Genomic DNA, 16,242 nt, shown 5'->3' with positions numbered 1-16,242 from the left:
TACTTATGATGTTGCCAAACAAGCATATTTAATATTTTGCCATGGTGAGTTATTCTGGTGGTAAATTAATTTTTCAGAGAACTGGAGAGGAAGCTAAAATGTAGAACTCAAAACCTACTGCCCTTTATAATTTTTTAAGGCAAACTAGATATTTAGAAATGTGTCAGAACAACAAACTTATTTTATTTTTTCATAAGAAGCCATGCCAATTTTCCCCTTTTCTTTTTCTTAAGCAGATTACTGTCATCACCATTCTTGCCAACAAGCAGACTCATTGGAATATTTTTCAAACATGAACACAAATATTGGATGCAAGCAGGTGGAATGAATTAATTATAAACATATGGTTCTAACATAAGGATTTCTACAGAGTACTGTTGAGACTTCTAAAGGTCTAGCTGTACAACACACTGTGGCAACAAAGCTGCTTTAAGAAATTATCAGTGACATGAATGTAAATGTTTGTGGAGCCAGCCTCACTGACAGGCTGAACACCCTGTCACACACACATTCCTAGCACAGCTTCCAGCTGTAAGCCATGGCACTGGGGCGGTTTGCACTGCTCCCCCTGTTGGGTTAGCAGAGGTGAACGTGGTGTCAAGCAAACACAGCAGGCAGGGATGGGGAGCACTGGTGGGGAAATGGTGCTTCCCAGGCCAGTTTCACACAGGGCATGGTACAGGCACACAATGTGTGCTGCAATAGCCCACGTCCTCTGTGATTCCAGGCTATGAGTCCTTCTGTGGTAGAGACAACAGCAGTGTTCCTGGCTTGCAGTGGTCCTTGACCAATTCCCAGTCACCCCTACTGATGCAAGACATTTTTCAGTGGAGGAGAGCTCTGAGATAGACTACTGAAACAACCTGAATTAGAGAAAGATAGCCAGAAAGCAATCTTAAAGGAAAAAAAAAAAAAAAAAAAGCTACCTCAGATCCATACAGGGGGATCAGCTGGAGGCAAGAAGCAGCAGAGGAAGTGTGGGCTGGGCACTGCTGGGATGCCAGCACCAGGCACAGCTCAATGGCAGAGTCTGGTGCAGCACCAGCTCTCCTGCTTTAGACTAGAATAATATGTTATACTCCCACATTTTCATATTGGAATTCCTGAGGGGTTTTTTGATAGTTAATATAAAATGTAGTCAAACTACAAATATAATGACTATTCAGGTTGTTATTTATTATATTGGGTTTTATTTAATTAAGAAGAAATGAGATATGGCATTTTTAAAGATGAGTGTGAATCAGATGGGATAATAAAAAAATAAAAAAATATTAGATTTTTACAATCCAATCTAAATTCAGATAGGAATTTATGCAATTATTTGTTTAAAAAAGTTTGCTTATCGTTTCAGTGCATATTTATGATTATCCAGGAGCTCCATTTTGACAACCTACTGTGAGATCAGCACTTTTAAATACCAGGTCCCCTTCTCAAAGGCCTTGAATACAGCTTCACACAGAAAATAGTTTCTATAAATATTGCTTTTAAAATCAGACTTTACATTCAGATTAATTTTTTTATCTCAAGCCCTATGGAATGGCCCAATATAGCACCTCATAGCTGCCATGGGAGGACAAGAAGCAAACATAATGTTAGAAATCAGTGCTAAATACTTTTTTTCTTAGCAAATATTTCACATACACATATTTGCTTTTTTCTTAGCAAATTTTCACAATGATTTAGAGAAAAACAGGCAAAAAAATCATCCCAAAAACTGACAAGAACCACTGGCTTATGTGCAATCCAGCAGATGGTGCTATGATGCAATAAACTGGTTCACAAGTACAAGAAATTGCATGCAAACATTTTTCTTCTTTACCTGGTGCTGCTGCTTTTTTGATGGCTGGGTTGGCTGCAGGAGCTTTTGCTGGCTCTTAAAAAAAATTAAAAAAAAATAAATTAACCATTTATTACAAAGCATTGTATTTTAAAACCCCACAGAAATCTGAGGAAAGGCTTCCAGGAACATATTTTTTAACTGAGGAGTTAAACAATTAGATTACCAAAGGGAGAAGGGCTGAGTTGTTTTCAATAAACTCAAAGGCAATGACAGAATAACCAGCTGAAGGGCTAGTAAACTCTTGTTGTTAGGCATTGAATCCCTTCTTTCAGCTTTTTCCGCTCACTAGTTGGCAAAGCAGAGGAAAGAAGGCATGTGGGGGTTCCAGCATGGCCTTGCCCCTCAGGCAGCAGCTGTGTGCTGGGAGCCTCTGCATCTGATCTTGCAGCTAGGAGAGCAGAAGGTCCTGAAGCAGCCTCTGGCAGGTGTTGAGGATTCACTCTTGTGAATCCAGTAGTGGTACCTCAGGGGATCCCACAGCGATTCCCAGCGGCATCCTTTCCCCTTGTCTGAAACTGGCCCTGGTTAGAAGAGGTGAAATTGGGCTGCTTTAGCAAAGCACATCCACTGAGTTGGCTATACCAGGCATCTCCCTCCATCCTGAAGGATGGAGGAGCATTAGGAGAATGCCTTCATGTTTGATCCTGCAATTGAAAGAGCAATTGGTGTATTCTCCTAGCAGAGAAATGTGCCCTTTCTGGCCATTTAACTGTTCTTGGTCTTTTCATGAAGCATTTGCATTATACTGTCTTTGTTTGTAGAGTGTGTGGGTCCTTGCAAAATGAAGGTCCTAATGATAAATGGTGAGTGCATCCCCATGTGGATTTGGGGAATCTTCGCCCCATACAGAAGAACCTAAGTAACCTACTAGATTTATTCACTCTTTATTAGTATTTTGTTAATTTCTTTTATCCTCAGGAACTACCAAAACAAACTGTACTTAAACCACAATAGTTTAACAAATATCCATAAGCTAAACTTCACCAGTGGTCATAAAAGATGTTTTTGTATCAACTAGAAGGTTCTTTAAATTAAAATTCACATTTTCATATCTCGAGAGGAAATAACTAATAATGTTAATCACAAGCTGAATTACAGAATGCCAAAAAGTGTTAGTTAATCCTGCACATCTGTCACTGTATTATTACAATGAAAAAGAACATGGCTAAATCAGGAATGTAATTTTGACTCCTTCCCCTCCAGTCTTTTGAGAAGTTTATAAAAGATGCATCAGATTGTCTTGTGAAACGGAATGAAAACAAAATACAGTTTGCATGTGCAATGTGGATTGCTTTATTTCCATCCACTTAAAAGCCCACAGCTGATAATTATGTCCTAACTTAGTTATTATCACAGCACTGTAATTATTTGGGGTGCTCATCCTTCCTTCAGGCAAATTTGTAGAAGACCTTGAAGAAGAATTTACTCAGTATCCATTTTCTGAGTGCCTGTTTTTGCACAAGAGGCCCAACACACATGTTCTACAAGTGTCAAATGGACCTAACACAAAATAGCAAGACTCTTTCCTTTATCCTCCTCTGAGTTCTCAGCTAGAGTATGCTTGACATTGAATTTTTTTTAAACCTTTTTTTATAACATTTGTGAAAAAAAAACCCCTAAGGAATCTTTGTGTTATACAAAGATTTTGATTTTAAATATTTAATATCTGAGAAACTAAAATAATTTTGAGAAAAAATAAAATTAAGGATATATTTGACTAAAAAATTCTGTAATTTATTTAATTTTTGTATAATTTTTAAGAAGCATTAGAACAAAAGTGCACAAAGTTTAAAATGGCTTTTGCGAGCATACCATTTCCAGTTTGCTATTCACAAATTATTTAAGTGCTAATGATTCTGCACCTTTACATGAGCTACCTTCAGCTGGAAATTTCACTCATGTGGCAGAGATGGGAAATTTTGCTATGAGAGCTGCTGTGGAATTCTCTCATGAAAGGAATCACACAATGGTTTGGGTTGGAATGCACCTTAAATATTATCTCATTTCAAACACCCTGCCAGGCAGGGACACCTTCCATGAGACCAGGTTGCTTAAACTCCATCCAACCTGTCCTTGAGCACTTCCACGGAGGGGACATCCACAGTTCTCTATGGAACCTCATCACCATCACAGTGAAGAATTTCTCCCTAATATCCAATTTATACCTACTTTCAGTTTAAAGCCATTACCTCTTGTTCTATCATTGCATACCCTTGTGAGAAGTCCCTCTCCAGCTCTCCTGCAGGTTCCATTTAGGCACTCAAAGGCTGCTCTGAGGAATTATGTCTCCAAAATATAAGGTAATTTAAGACTGCTTGAAAACAGGTTCTTATTTCACTAGCAGGACATTACTTGTAGAGTAAGTGTATGAAATGTTTTGTTAAATATTTCTGCAAAATTTGCATAAGAACACAAAGTATAGGCTTTTTTTTTCATTTCCAAAAGAAATCTTTTAATAAATTGCTGCAAAACTGAGGATGGCTGGAGATTGTTCTGCCATAGAAGTCATGAAAGTTCATACACGGAAATCAGAGTCAGTGCACTCTTTAATTGTGAATTTGAATCAGATTTTGAAGCCCCATATTTTTCCTATTTTTTTATATACTGTACTTTCAGAACAGAATGTTGAGCAGATAAAGTCCTACGACTGTCTTACTGTCCTTACTGTGTTGAGGCATTGCCACTTGCAAATTTGCAGAAAAGGAAGACATAGCTCTTTCCTTTTAAATGATACCAAGTTCTCAGAACATTTTTGGCTACTTTTTCAGAAGGGCACAATTCTTTTCAGCTCCAGAGGTTTCTTTGTTGGAACCAGAGCTGCCTAGACAGGCAGGGCCCTTGTTTTGCGTTTGTGAAGATAAATTTGGTCTTCAGCATGTTCAACTCTGAGCCTTCCCAGCCTTCTTATGAAAATTGCTGCCACTGAGATCACATTCAGCTGAGACCTCAATTTGCCATTTCCTCCCCTATGAAACCTTTGTTTTTGAAGACAGTGATAGGAAAGACGGGAAGGCAAAACTGTCAGTCACAAAGAGGAGTGTGCAGTTAGAAGCAGGATAAGAACGGATTAAGAAAGTAGGAGGCAGCTGAAGTGTAAACATATCATTTTTCAATTACAAACAGTGTAGCTACTTTCTTTGTATTTTCAACAACTCAATAAATATTATTTTTGGAATAATGAAATGAACTTTTGAAACTGCGCAGCATATAAAAGAGATAGTAGTTTCTTACTTTTGAGTTCTTTGGATACAGCAGCTTCTTTTTTATCTGTAAGACAAAAAAAGCCCCAAACACATATGCATAAACACACAGTAAGGGTAAAGGTAGACAGAAAACTGCAGTGTGTGCTTTAGAGGTGAAACAGCTTATTCGCTATAAAGTGCATTGCAATGATACAGTGATTCTTTCCACTTCTGTTTGTTCCATGGAACAGTGGCACTAATTTAACCCTAAAGGTAAATACAGGAAAGCCTGTGTGACCCTAAACACTTTTGTTTAATTTTGGTATGGTAATCTGTGGGGTTTGACACGTGGCTGAGTTACCATGGCTTACATGCAGCAGCTGAGCTATGGTCGCTCACCATGTGCACATGGTCAGGCTGCAGGAGCACAGGGGAGGATGTGCTAGCAGCCTAAGAACAGAGATGTAACGAAAGGCACTCTCACTGCAGTTGTTGACAATCACACAACTGAGGCCTACTTTAGAAGATTTTCCACCTAACATCTTTTGAACTTAGAGGAACTCAGCCCTACATATGGTCCATGTGTAGCAGGCAAAATTCATCCCTGGTTGACTTGAATAAAATTGAAATTACTTAGCTGAATCAAAATGCAGCATGGCCAAGCAATCTACCAGAAAGACTTAAATAGGCTGTTCATTCTCACTTAAGGTAGGATTTTTGTGCAACATTTTTTCAGGACTTTTTTTTCTGATTGCTGAGAGATTTGGAGTCTTTACTGGGGTGATATAAGCACGCAGAAATATGCAGAGATAGTTTCACTCTCCATTATAATTTTTGGTGCTATTCTACCTCAAGGCTTTTAACTGGGTACAGAATTACCCATCTTTAGAAACATTCTTGGTGCTTCACATACCTTTTTCACTAGTCTCAACTGTACAACCAATAAATTAGTCATGGGGATCTTGTGAGACAGGAGCAAAGGCATGCATAGAGCAGTGGTAGAAGATGCTCCTCTGGATGGTTACAAGGAAACCAACGTCATCTCTAATTAACCATAATGTTTCTGGAATATAGGCAGGATAATTCTTCTGTCCACAACATATATGAATGATAAATGAATTGTGCTCTTAAACACTAATATGAGAAATACTTCAGGGCAGAAACTGTCAAATTAAATTGCTTGCAAATCCAAGACTATCCCATTACTGCTAATAATACAAAGTTGCTTCCTTTTCTGTTGCTTTCTAAATTGCTGTGGAGAAGTTGATACGAGATAAGGTAATGCAAATGACTGCCAAGTAGTCTAATAATCTTGAAAAATTTGGAAGAAAATATATTTCTACTTGGGTGATATGTTGCTCTGAACTGAAATATTTCTGGGTTAATCCTCTGCTTCCTCTAACTCTGTGTGAAAGCATGTTCTGCAGGCATTACTTCAAAGTATGATAATTACCACATTTGGATGAAATTAATCATGAAGCAGCTTCCAGACATGTTATCTGGCTAAGGAGCCTATTGAAGCCTTCAAGAAGTGCCTATTAGTTGCCAGATATGGAAATTTTGAAAGGTATATATTGCAATGATATGAATCATTTATCACAATAATTTTCCATTGCTGGAGGTTATTAAAAAAACAAATAAATTGACAGCACCATTTACAATAACAGACTGGATCTAAATAAAACCTTCAAGTTATTTATTTCCTTTTTTCATATAAGTTGCCATTTATTAGGGCAACATACTTTCATATATTTTAAGCCCATAATTTATTTCGAAAGAATCAATGTGTTTTCCCATCATCTGAAATATATAGCATATAGTAAATAGCTGGACAATTTTTCCAGTAAGAAAATCTTATAATCTGGGGGGTTGTGTATTTTTGTTTGTTTGTTTTTAAAGTGCAGAAAAATTACCAATACCTGATTCCAACAGCACATATTAATGTGAAAATGCAAATAGTGTTAGGATAGTCTCTTCAAACCAAGGTCTCACATTAGACTTTTAAAGCTGTATTTATCCAGCTATGCTGGAGTGATTAACATAAAATTGTCCAGAGGAGGTTGAAGAGGGCCTTGAACCATGGAAGTACCTTTGAAGGTGTATACAGCAATTGCATCTACACCCTTCAATGAAATAAATCACCAAGTTGCAAAGAAACAAACAACTGTAGATCTTGCAGAAGGAAAGAAAGCTGATCAGGACTTCTGAAGTCCCTAAATATGGTTACCTGCTATAAGGCACAATTAACACATAGCTTATCAACTCAATGGAAAACAATACCAAAAATGAATAGGCCAATAAGTTATACTGGTGCAATTTGAGATAGTGAGAAATTGGTCTCATTCATTGTTATTTTGCACAGGTCTAGGGTTTAACTTTTAAGCTATGTGAGTGTGGTCGGGAACATAGCTTATATAAAATCAGGTTTTAATAGTCATTATGTATTTTTCTTAAAAACAGCAGCAATATGTTCTCTTGCTTCTTGGTGGGTTTTTTTTTTTTCATGTTCATTAAGAAGAGGAATGGCCAAAAAACCCAATTTCTTCATAAAGTTTTGAAGACACACGTGAAGACACATTTGATATTTAGGTCTTCTTAAAGGTCTCCAGTAAACCACGCAAATACTGTTCAGTTCAAAGATTTGGGTACCTCTGACATCCCTATCAATTTCCTTTTCTTGAAAAAGCCTGCAACAGACTTTAAAAGGCTAAGCTGATGAAATAATTGATCATCTGTGGAACACTGTGAAGCATCCTTTTTACAGTTGTTCTCCGGAGGTATTTGAAGACAATTGTATTCTGGCCTATATTCTTAAAAAGTAAACATGCTTGTACAAGCTCTCCTCAGGTGAATGAACAGGTTTTTCTTTTATTGACTCTTGTGAAAGACTAAAGTACAGTAATACTTAAAAAAATATTAAAAACCACCAAATATTTAAACAAATATGATCTTTGTTCTTATCTCTACAGGCTAAAACGATCAGTTTTGAATTCAAACTAGGAACAAGCATTTGGCAGCCAGCACAGATGTACTTCAGTAGAACAGCAAAATTGTATTTTATTTTTTTTGCCTCATTTTAGCACATAGCTCAATTTTTTCCTCAGGCCTCATTCAGCATTTGTTTGAAGTAAACTACCAGTACACATTAACTGCAAATGACATCTAAACTACACATGGGGCAAGGAAAAAACTCCCTCTAAGCTTATATAGTGCCTTTCATGGCAGTGAGTCCCTGGGAGGTTTGTAATAAGCTATTAGACAAGGATGCCCCAGTGCTCTGGTACAGAATTTGGTTGTTTGAGTTTAAAAAAACTTCCAAAATGGAATATTTCAAACACTGCTATGAAGTGAATTCCAGATCAGGGGTTCACAAAACTTTTACAACTTTTTAACAACGGATTTATAATACAGTGTACATGGTACCTTTCAGAACAGGAGATCTGCTCCACGCAACGTATAATTTTGATAACTAAAAGGAAGTTCTGGGAAATTATTGGGTTTCAAATTGTATTCTGATGAAAGACTTCCCTGTGTCTTTTTTCCTAGAAATCTTTAATTCAAACATACCTAGGGGTATTAAGAAAACCTTAAACTATTATTCAGATAAATGAGTATTTCAGAGACAGTATATTGATAGCTCAGATAATGATGAACCATGCTAAAATAGTAGCTAAAACCCTCCTAATTAGAAAAATTCTTGTATATGTTGTATCTAAAATGACTTTTCTATTTGGAAGCTTAGAAAAGAACATGTTGGTAATATCAAATTTGCAAATAGAAATTAATTTCAACATCAGTGGGCAACCACAGTGTCCAAGTTGAACGGTAGCTAATATCTTAATCAAACATGCTGTAACCCTATAGATTCTTCTGCTGCTGATCTGGACTAAGCACCAAGACCCCAGGGAATTACCAGATCCTCTAGAAGATACAATTCACTGAATCAAAAGAAAAAATTAAGATGTTAAGCATTTACTGCAGGAGTAATTCTCACCTGAAACGTCAGCTAACACTTTCAATTTGTTTTGTACCTGATGATCTCATACTAGAATGGACTTAGTCAAACCCCACTGACTGGCTAATGGCCTGCACATACCCACAGAAAATAGATTGTGTGATGAAAATGTCTCACACAACGTGACTGTAGTTCTCCAAGCAAAATTTTCCTAGTAAGAATCACACATATCTTGCCTCATTTCTTGGTTCTATTGTTATTTTCACATAGGTATTCAGTTCATCTTGTGATTAAAGGTCAGAGAACAAAAAGAGAAGATGGCAGAAAAATGAACAGAAACTTCAAGAATCAGAAATAATTGTGTTGAAAATAAAAATAATATTTTCCAGTGCTTTGAAGTCAAAACTCTGTTGGTTTTTCAGAAATAAAACCAAAAGCTTCTGGCTGTTATTACCAATCAAAGCACAGTCAATCAGGCGCATGCTTTGGGAGCTTGGTTCTGGTTCTTCAAGTACAATGCAATAGCAGAGTTTTCATGACATTGCATCTTACAAATATGACAGCTAAGGTTCCCTCTGCTGCCCTGAGCAAGGGTTCACATGACTGGAAATAAAAATGATAGCAGGTGGCATCTGATGGCTGAGAACTTCCATCATGTGAATGGAAAACATAATTAAAGTCGCCTAGAGACCAGTCTCACTACTGTCTGCTCCCAAGCTAGCAGATGTAGCAGAATTTGAGAACAATTTATTAAGTGGCACAATTTGCAGCTAATGTGATTTACAGAGGTAAAAGAGGAACACACCCCAGATAGCTGAGCATTTTTCAAAATGAACTGCTGTTGAGCATATAGTAATTAAACAAGAATTGTCAAACATTCTATTAAAATATACTGTGGTTTAACTTTTTTTTTCATTCACTTGGAGTTCTTAAAACTATTTTCCACAATGTAGTATTGATTTCAACTAATATTTCAACAATTCTGGAAAGTGTTCATTCCTGAAGTGCCTTTAAGAATTTCTTACTAAGTTGCTTTTTAGCTTATATTATTTTTCATAATTTTTCATTAATTACATGGCATTATTGAAGTAATTTTTACTTTACCACATCTAAAAGCTTTTTAGAATACTTTTAAATTTTTATTTCAGGCACTTCTGAAACAGCAGATGCCCACATATAGGGGTGTTACATCAGAGCAATTACACCTTCCTGGTGTAATGTGTCCATTTTATGATAAAGATTTTAAAAATTCCCTACAACACAGAAAGAAAGAAATAATATTTCTTTTCTTACTAGACTTAAAATCTATCAAGTTTCTATCAAAATTGCTCATGCTAATCTAGGATTAAATTTTTAATATCACTGAACCCTTACAATTTGACAGAATAAAAGAGCTATTTTGAAATATCAACATTTCTCCCACATGCAAAGTTCTGTGTTTTGACCAACACTTAATTTTGTTCCCTGTCTTAATCACTGAGCATGGTATTGCCATATGCTCTGTGACAACTTCTGGCAAAAACTCTTGCCTTTCCAAAATCACATTTCTTGGTGGGCATGAGAAAGGCATCTCATTTCACCAATGAGGCTGAAGTTGTGCACGAGGGAAAGCAAGGTACAGCGCCACCACTGCTTCAGAGCTGTTCCTGACCCGTTACGTGACAACAATAAACTCTCTGACCAGAGTTTAATTATCTTCCTTTGAGAATAATGGGAATGGCAGGGACATTCATTGGCAGAGACCAGTAAGCCTTGAATCCCAGACTACAGGTTTTGCATTACTATCTTTTGCCTGCAGAGATTTCTGCATGCAAAAAAAAAGGGAAACTGCAGATAATGTTATTATAGCTGAATAAAACGGGCAGATGCAGAGCTTCTGGGTGTTAAAATCAAATTTCCTCAAGCAACATGAGACTGGACTATAAGATAGAAATTTAAAAATGAACTGATAAGTGATATGGTATGTAAAGGTGCTTGAATAATGTAGAAAAAGGAGTTAGCTAACTAAAATTCCTCTGTTGTTGGTTACAATGGAAAATTGGTGATAATACTCTTAAATGTAGGCAGATAATTTTCCACTGAAGCAGGAAAAACATGCAAAACTTTCCATCTATTCTCTGAGAACGGTATCTTCTCACCTCAGCATTGTCTGTATTTCCTCTCCACTCAGAGTTGCAGGCTTTTTGGCAATTTCTAAATTTCTTTCATGTCTCCAAGTCCCTTCTGATCACCAGCCCTTGGAGGTGTTGTTTTGTCTCTGCAGTGTCTCCTCACACCACCATTTGCAAGGCAGCTCTATATTCAGTGCAGCCAATGAGTGCCTGCAAGCCCTGGGCACCAGAGCATCAGAAGCAGATAGTAACCTAAAGCCCCAGAGCTTTTCAGAAAGTGTTTTGGCAATACACATGGATGAAATACTAAATGTTATCTCAAACAGATTTCCCAAGATCATTAAAAGGGTTAGCTCAATAGAGCAAAAAATAAAGCAAGTAGAGGAGGGATGTGAGCAGACAAGTGATTCAGTTACAGTAAGAAAAAGCCTGCACTTTACAAATGGCCAATTTCAAGTATAATAGTGGTTCGTGGTTCCACTAATTGGTGATTTCTCCTTTCTACTTTGTAATTCCTGGAATGAATTCAGTCTCTCGCACTGCAGAGCAGGTAGAAATTGTTCATCTTAAATACATTCTCATGCATGAACAATATCCTCCTTTATATCAGAAATCCTGTGGCCAGACAGACTATGGCAGGGATCATCTCCCTGTACTCAATACAGGTGAGGCTGCACCTCAAATCATCTCTTCAATTTTGGGCCCCTCACTTAAAAAGCATTGGAGGACTGGGATAAATCCAAAGATGGGCAATAGATCAGGTGAAGGGTTTGAACTACAAGCCCTGTGAGGAGCAGCTGAGGGGGTTGGGCTTATTTAACCTTGAGAAAAGGAGGCTCTGGGGGTGCCTTATCACTCTCTCTCCCAATTACCTGAAAGGAGGTTGTAGCAAGATGGGGATTGGCCTTTTCTCCCAGGTAATTAGCAGTAGGACAAGAGGAAATGACTTCAAGTTGTGCCAGAGGATATTTAGATTGGATACTAAGGAAAATTTCTTTGCAAAAAGGATGCTCAAGCATTGGAAGAGACTGCCCAGGGAAATGGTTGAGTGATCATCCCTGGGGGTATTTCAAGTGTATGTGTGTTCACTTGAAGACATGGTTTAGTGATGGACTTGGCAGTGATGGGTTCAAGGTTGGACTCAATAAGCTTAAAGGTCTTTTACAGCCTAAAAAGATCTTCATCAGGCACGGTTTAAAAAAGCAAAACTCAGGAGCATGATATGAGTTTGCAGTCATCCACACACAGGAAGCTGCAAGTGCATCTAATTCCAGAAACGGCAGTCCTTTCTAGAAAAGGTAGCAGTTTTTATGTAGCAAATGTGAGTAATAACATTACTTCCTAAAACTTAGGAATCAGATATTTCCCTGGAATAACCTTTCATTTGAATTAGCATAAATATTATAAGAGATGAGAATTTTCTTTAGCATTTTTTGTCATTCCTTGAAACAGCTGGGGGATGCACTCTAAACTTTTCTTAATAAAGGTCAGCACCAATACTGTTTGAATGATTCAGAAGAGAATTTTGGGTTAGAATAGGCTTTGTTAAGTGCATGTATGCTATGCATCCTTGTGATATCTCTTTCTGTACTCTTCAACACATTTCCACTTCTTTCTGTCTGTTGGATAGATAGATGTATAGATTGCATCTATAGGCATTATCACTAGGAAGAAGATATTTTCTTATGTCTGAACACAGATGCTGTCAACATTCTCACTCTTTGAGAAGGGAAATATTAAATAAAGAAATGTCCATCCATTCATCTTTATAGGTGACGCAGTACTCTAATTACACTCTCATAAATGAGACAGAATCTATGAGAAAGCAACTCCATGCAGAACATACTGCAATCAAGCTAAAAATCAATGCTTTTCTAACCACAGTTATGTATGGCTCTTCTGTTAAAGAAGATTTGCCTATTCTATTTTCCTAATAATTCAATAATACTTTATCTGACTTAGTCTCTCAGAGTAACATAGCAAACCACAAAATTGGCTCTGCTTCTTGGAAAACAGGTCAGGAGAACAAGCATGGCCATTGGGAACATTTACTGAAAGGATCATAACTAAAAGTGAAGGGTAAAGGCTTATATTTAAAGTCAGAAATACCTCTGATCTATGAACCTTTATAGGGGAAAGGCACACAAGAGACTGAAGTATACTTTCAATTCAGTGACATGAATGTCTTTATCTAATATGTGCTCATCAAAACTTAGTAAAAGCTTTTAAAGCTTTATTTCAAGGTCAAGGGAAAGATATTTTTTCTTTTTAAGTGCAAAGCAAAAGAAAAGAAAGAAAATCCTCCTGATCTCAGACTCTGAAGATTCCTCCTGACTGACTGTGAGTCAAGCCATGAACGTGTCTATTTAGCAACAGCAGAAAATAATACTGCATAATTACATCATTTCAACCTGGTAGACACATCTGTGCATGGACATTTAACATAGAATAATTATCCCAAATATCAGGCCTGCTGACTCAGATACACATCTTATTTTGAGGGCATAGAACAGTTTTCCTTCATTAAAGAGATTACCTTGGTATAGTTTGAGGCATAGGCATATTCTAATCCTGTTATTTCTGGATATGACTGGAAAAATAAACATTACATTAATGCCCAGACCAGCATAAAGAGAGTTGAAGAAAAAGATTAGGTTCTTTAATTAAAGCTATGCCACCCAGCTGCTTGCACAGCACAGGTAGTTCTTTCCATATACCTGAAAGTCTAAAGGCAAACTGTTTATTTGGTTGCCTGTGTGGGTTTTAAATTATTTATCACATTCATGCTTGATTATTCCTAGTATCATGTCTCCCCAAAAAGTTCTTTATGAGTTTGACTGTACAGTGTCAGAAGAGATTGCCTGTCAGACACTAAATTACTCCTCTGCTTTGCTCAAGGAAAGTTCTCCTGCCAACTCATGAAAAAGTGAGTGGTAGTGCAAACCCAAGCCCCCTCCCTTTTATCTATATTTATTAAAGGGTTGCCATTTCTAATTCTTTGTCAACCAGGTCTTACCTACATCATTCACCATTTGCCTCTCTCACATCTCTCCCTACTTTGTGTATTCCAAGACAGAAAAGAACAAACACAAAATGTCAGATCTGGATGGAACAATACTCAGTGTTGACTTGGAAGCATTCAGCTCCCGATACTCTACAAAAGAGCCACTGAAAAGTGCACTGCATTTATTTATCTGCTACTAACATTTCATGGACAGGGCAGCTGCAGCAGATAGTGAATACTCACCTCTTTCTCTGCTAGAGATCTCTTTGCACAACATATTGGGAGGCAGGAGAGCATGGGAAGTAAATAAAAATATTTCCAATCTGGAAATTACAGGGGAAAATACTGTTGCTACTGCCTGGGTGGAATGTGGTCAACATACCCAACCTGTCTCACGCAATATAATCTGAGGTGGGCTAAACAGAGGGTGGAGTGGAGACTGCAGACAGATTCTGTCAAAACCCTTGCACAGGAGGGAACTCAGTGGTACTTTTTAGTGGATAAGCCACATAAGAGCTGAAAACCAAGAGAGATTAAGGAAGAAGACCTGCTGTGACATCAGAAACTCTGGTAAAATCACTTTCCTTGGACTGATGCATGTCCCAGTCCCAAGATTACCTCAGATATTATACTGAGATACCCACCACCCCTCACTGAGTAAAGGCACAGATACATGACTAAACTCACTCAAGCTCTGCCTGAATGTACATAAATAATACAAAAGTAAATTAAGAATCACCAGAAATTCAGGAAGACTCCATCATAACTTCTGAGCTCAGTCAATAGCCTGAACCTTTCTTTTCCCCCACAGGGACACATATTGGGTAGGAGCTGTATTCAATGCATGCTAAATGATCATCTCCTTCATACATTGCTTTGAATACATTTTTGCATTCAGACACTATCACTGGCAATCCTTCAACCTAAAACGGTCACAATTTTATTAACGGAGTGCTATTCTGTGAACCGTTAATGAATGGGAGTCCTTAATGGGTGCAAGCAGTCACTGGCAGAGGTAAGGATGCGGAGATCCAGGAGGGGGTCTCTCTGTTTGGCATGTGAGCCCAAACAAATCAGCCCAAGCACCCTCTGAGATCTGGAAATGCTCAGTCAACAGTCCCCATAATGGGACCCTTGTCAGCATTGGTGCTTGGCACCAGTTGACAGGAACTGACTATCACCATCAGTTTATCATCCTACTGTAAAGCTTTCATACCTTCTCTCTGTGAGTTCTCACAGGCAGCTCCTTGCAACACTGACTCCTTTTCTCTTTCTTCCACATGGCCAGCTGACTCCTTCCTGTCCCTTGCACCTCACAGCATAGCCAGCCAACCCCAACTGTCCTCTCACACACCTAATCCACTCTTTTATAACACTCATCCTTAGTGGACACAGCTGTGACCTATTAAGGGCAAGGATGTTCCTACTCTTTGGTAATTAGTACAGCTGCAACTCCTCAAGGGCAAGATTGCCTTCAGCACTATCTCTATTCTCTTACAATTCATCCTCCCACAGACACTGACAGGCTGGTTGGGCACAAGGGTCTCAATTTTCCTGGGACATGGACAGACTAATCAAACATTAAGGGTTTAAGAAAATCTTCCTTTTTCACATGACGAGGGGGCAAGCATGGGAAAGGATCAATTTCCCCTAAAGCTGATTCCTAGTAAAGTAAACTGGAGTTGAGTCTTCTATCTGAGAGTCACCTCATCAATTGCAATGAAGAGTTAATCTTAAGACGGAGTCAGTTCTTATTGTGAGGTGAAGGAGAAACAAGGGGAAGGTAGGAAAAACATTTTTCTAGCTCTTTCTCTCTTTCATCTAATTTCTATCTTTTGAACACTGACAGCTAACTATGTCCTGGAATGGCACAAGTATTTGGTTTTGTTCTGGTATAGATTAACGTTACCATTCCCACTTGAAAAACTCTTTCAAGAGGTAATAAGGCAAGAAACACCATGGTGACTTTGCAGCCTCAGTCCTTGTTATAAAAGCAGAAGAGGTGTTTAGGAGCTCAGTTCTCACAGAAAATCAATGGGAGTTATGTGTCTGGCCTCCCGTGACGTGTTTGTATATCCACCAGGATATATATGCTGCATCTTTCGGCATGCTTTAAAATCATGTTGTCAATCATTGATGATAATGGAGCA

The 16,242-nt window shown here is 37.9% G+C and overlaps 1 protein-coding gene across 12 annotated transcripts in view; it reads right to left on the bottom strand.

The window, feature by feature from the left end:
* Positions 1-16,242, bottom strand: part of TRDN (triadin) — a 232,482-nt gene that overhangs the window by 93,113 nt on the left and 123,127 nt on the right. For 11 of the 12 annotated variants that reach the window (XM_054514398.1, XM_054514393.1, XM_054514397.1 and 8 more), the window contains 2 exons: positions 5,072-5,107; positions 1,820-1,873 (listed from right to left, as the gene is read on the bottom strand). In XM_054514398.1, the coding sequence (XP_054370373.1) occupies positions 1,820-1,873; positions 5,072-5,107 (90 nt within the window). The remainder of the gene's footprint in view (positions 1-1,819; positions 1,874-5,071; positions 5,108-16,242) is intronic. The other variant, XM_054514401.1, reaches the window with a different exon arrangement.

The sequence above is a fragment of the Molothrus ater genome, chromosome 3, assembly GCF_012460135.2.
Source record: "Molothrus ater isolate BHLD 08-10-18 breed brown headed cowbird chromosome 3, BPBGC_Mater_1.1, whole genome shotgun sequence".
Classification (NCBI taxonomy): Eukaryota; Metazoa; Chordata; class Aves; order Passeriformes; family Icteridae; genus Molothrus; species Molothrus ater.
Note: the sequence above shows the minus strand (reverse complement) of the source record. Positions and strands in the feature narration are given on the sequence as shown.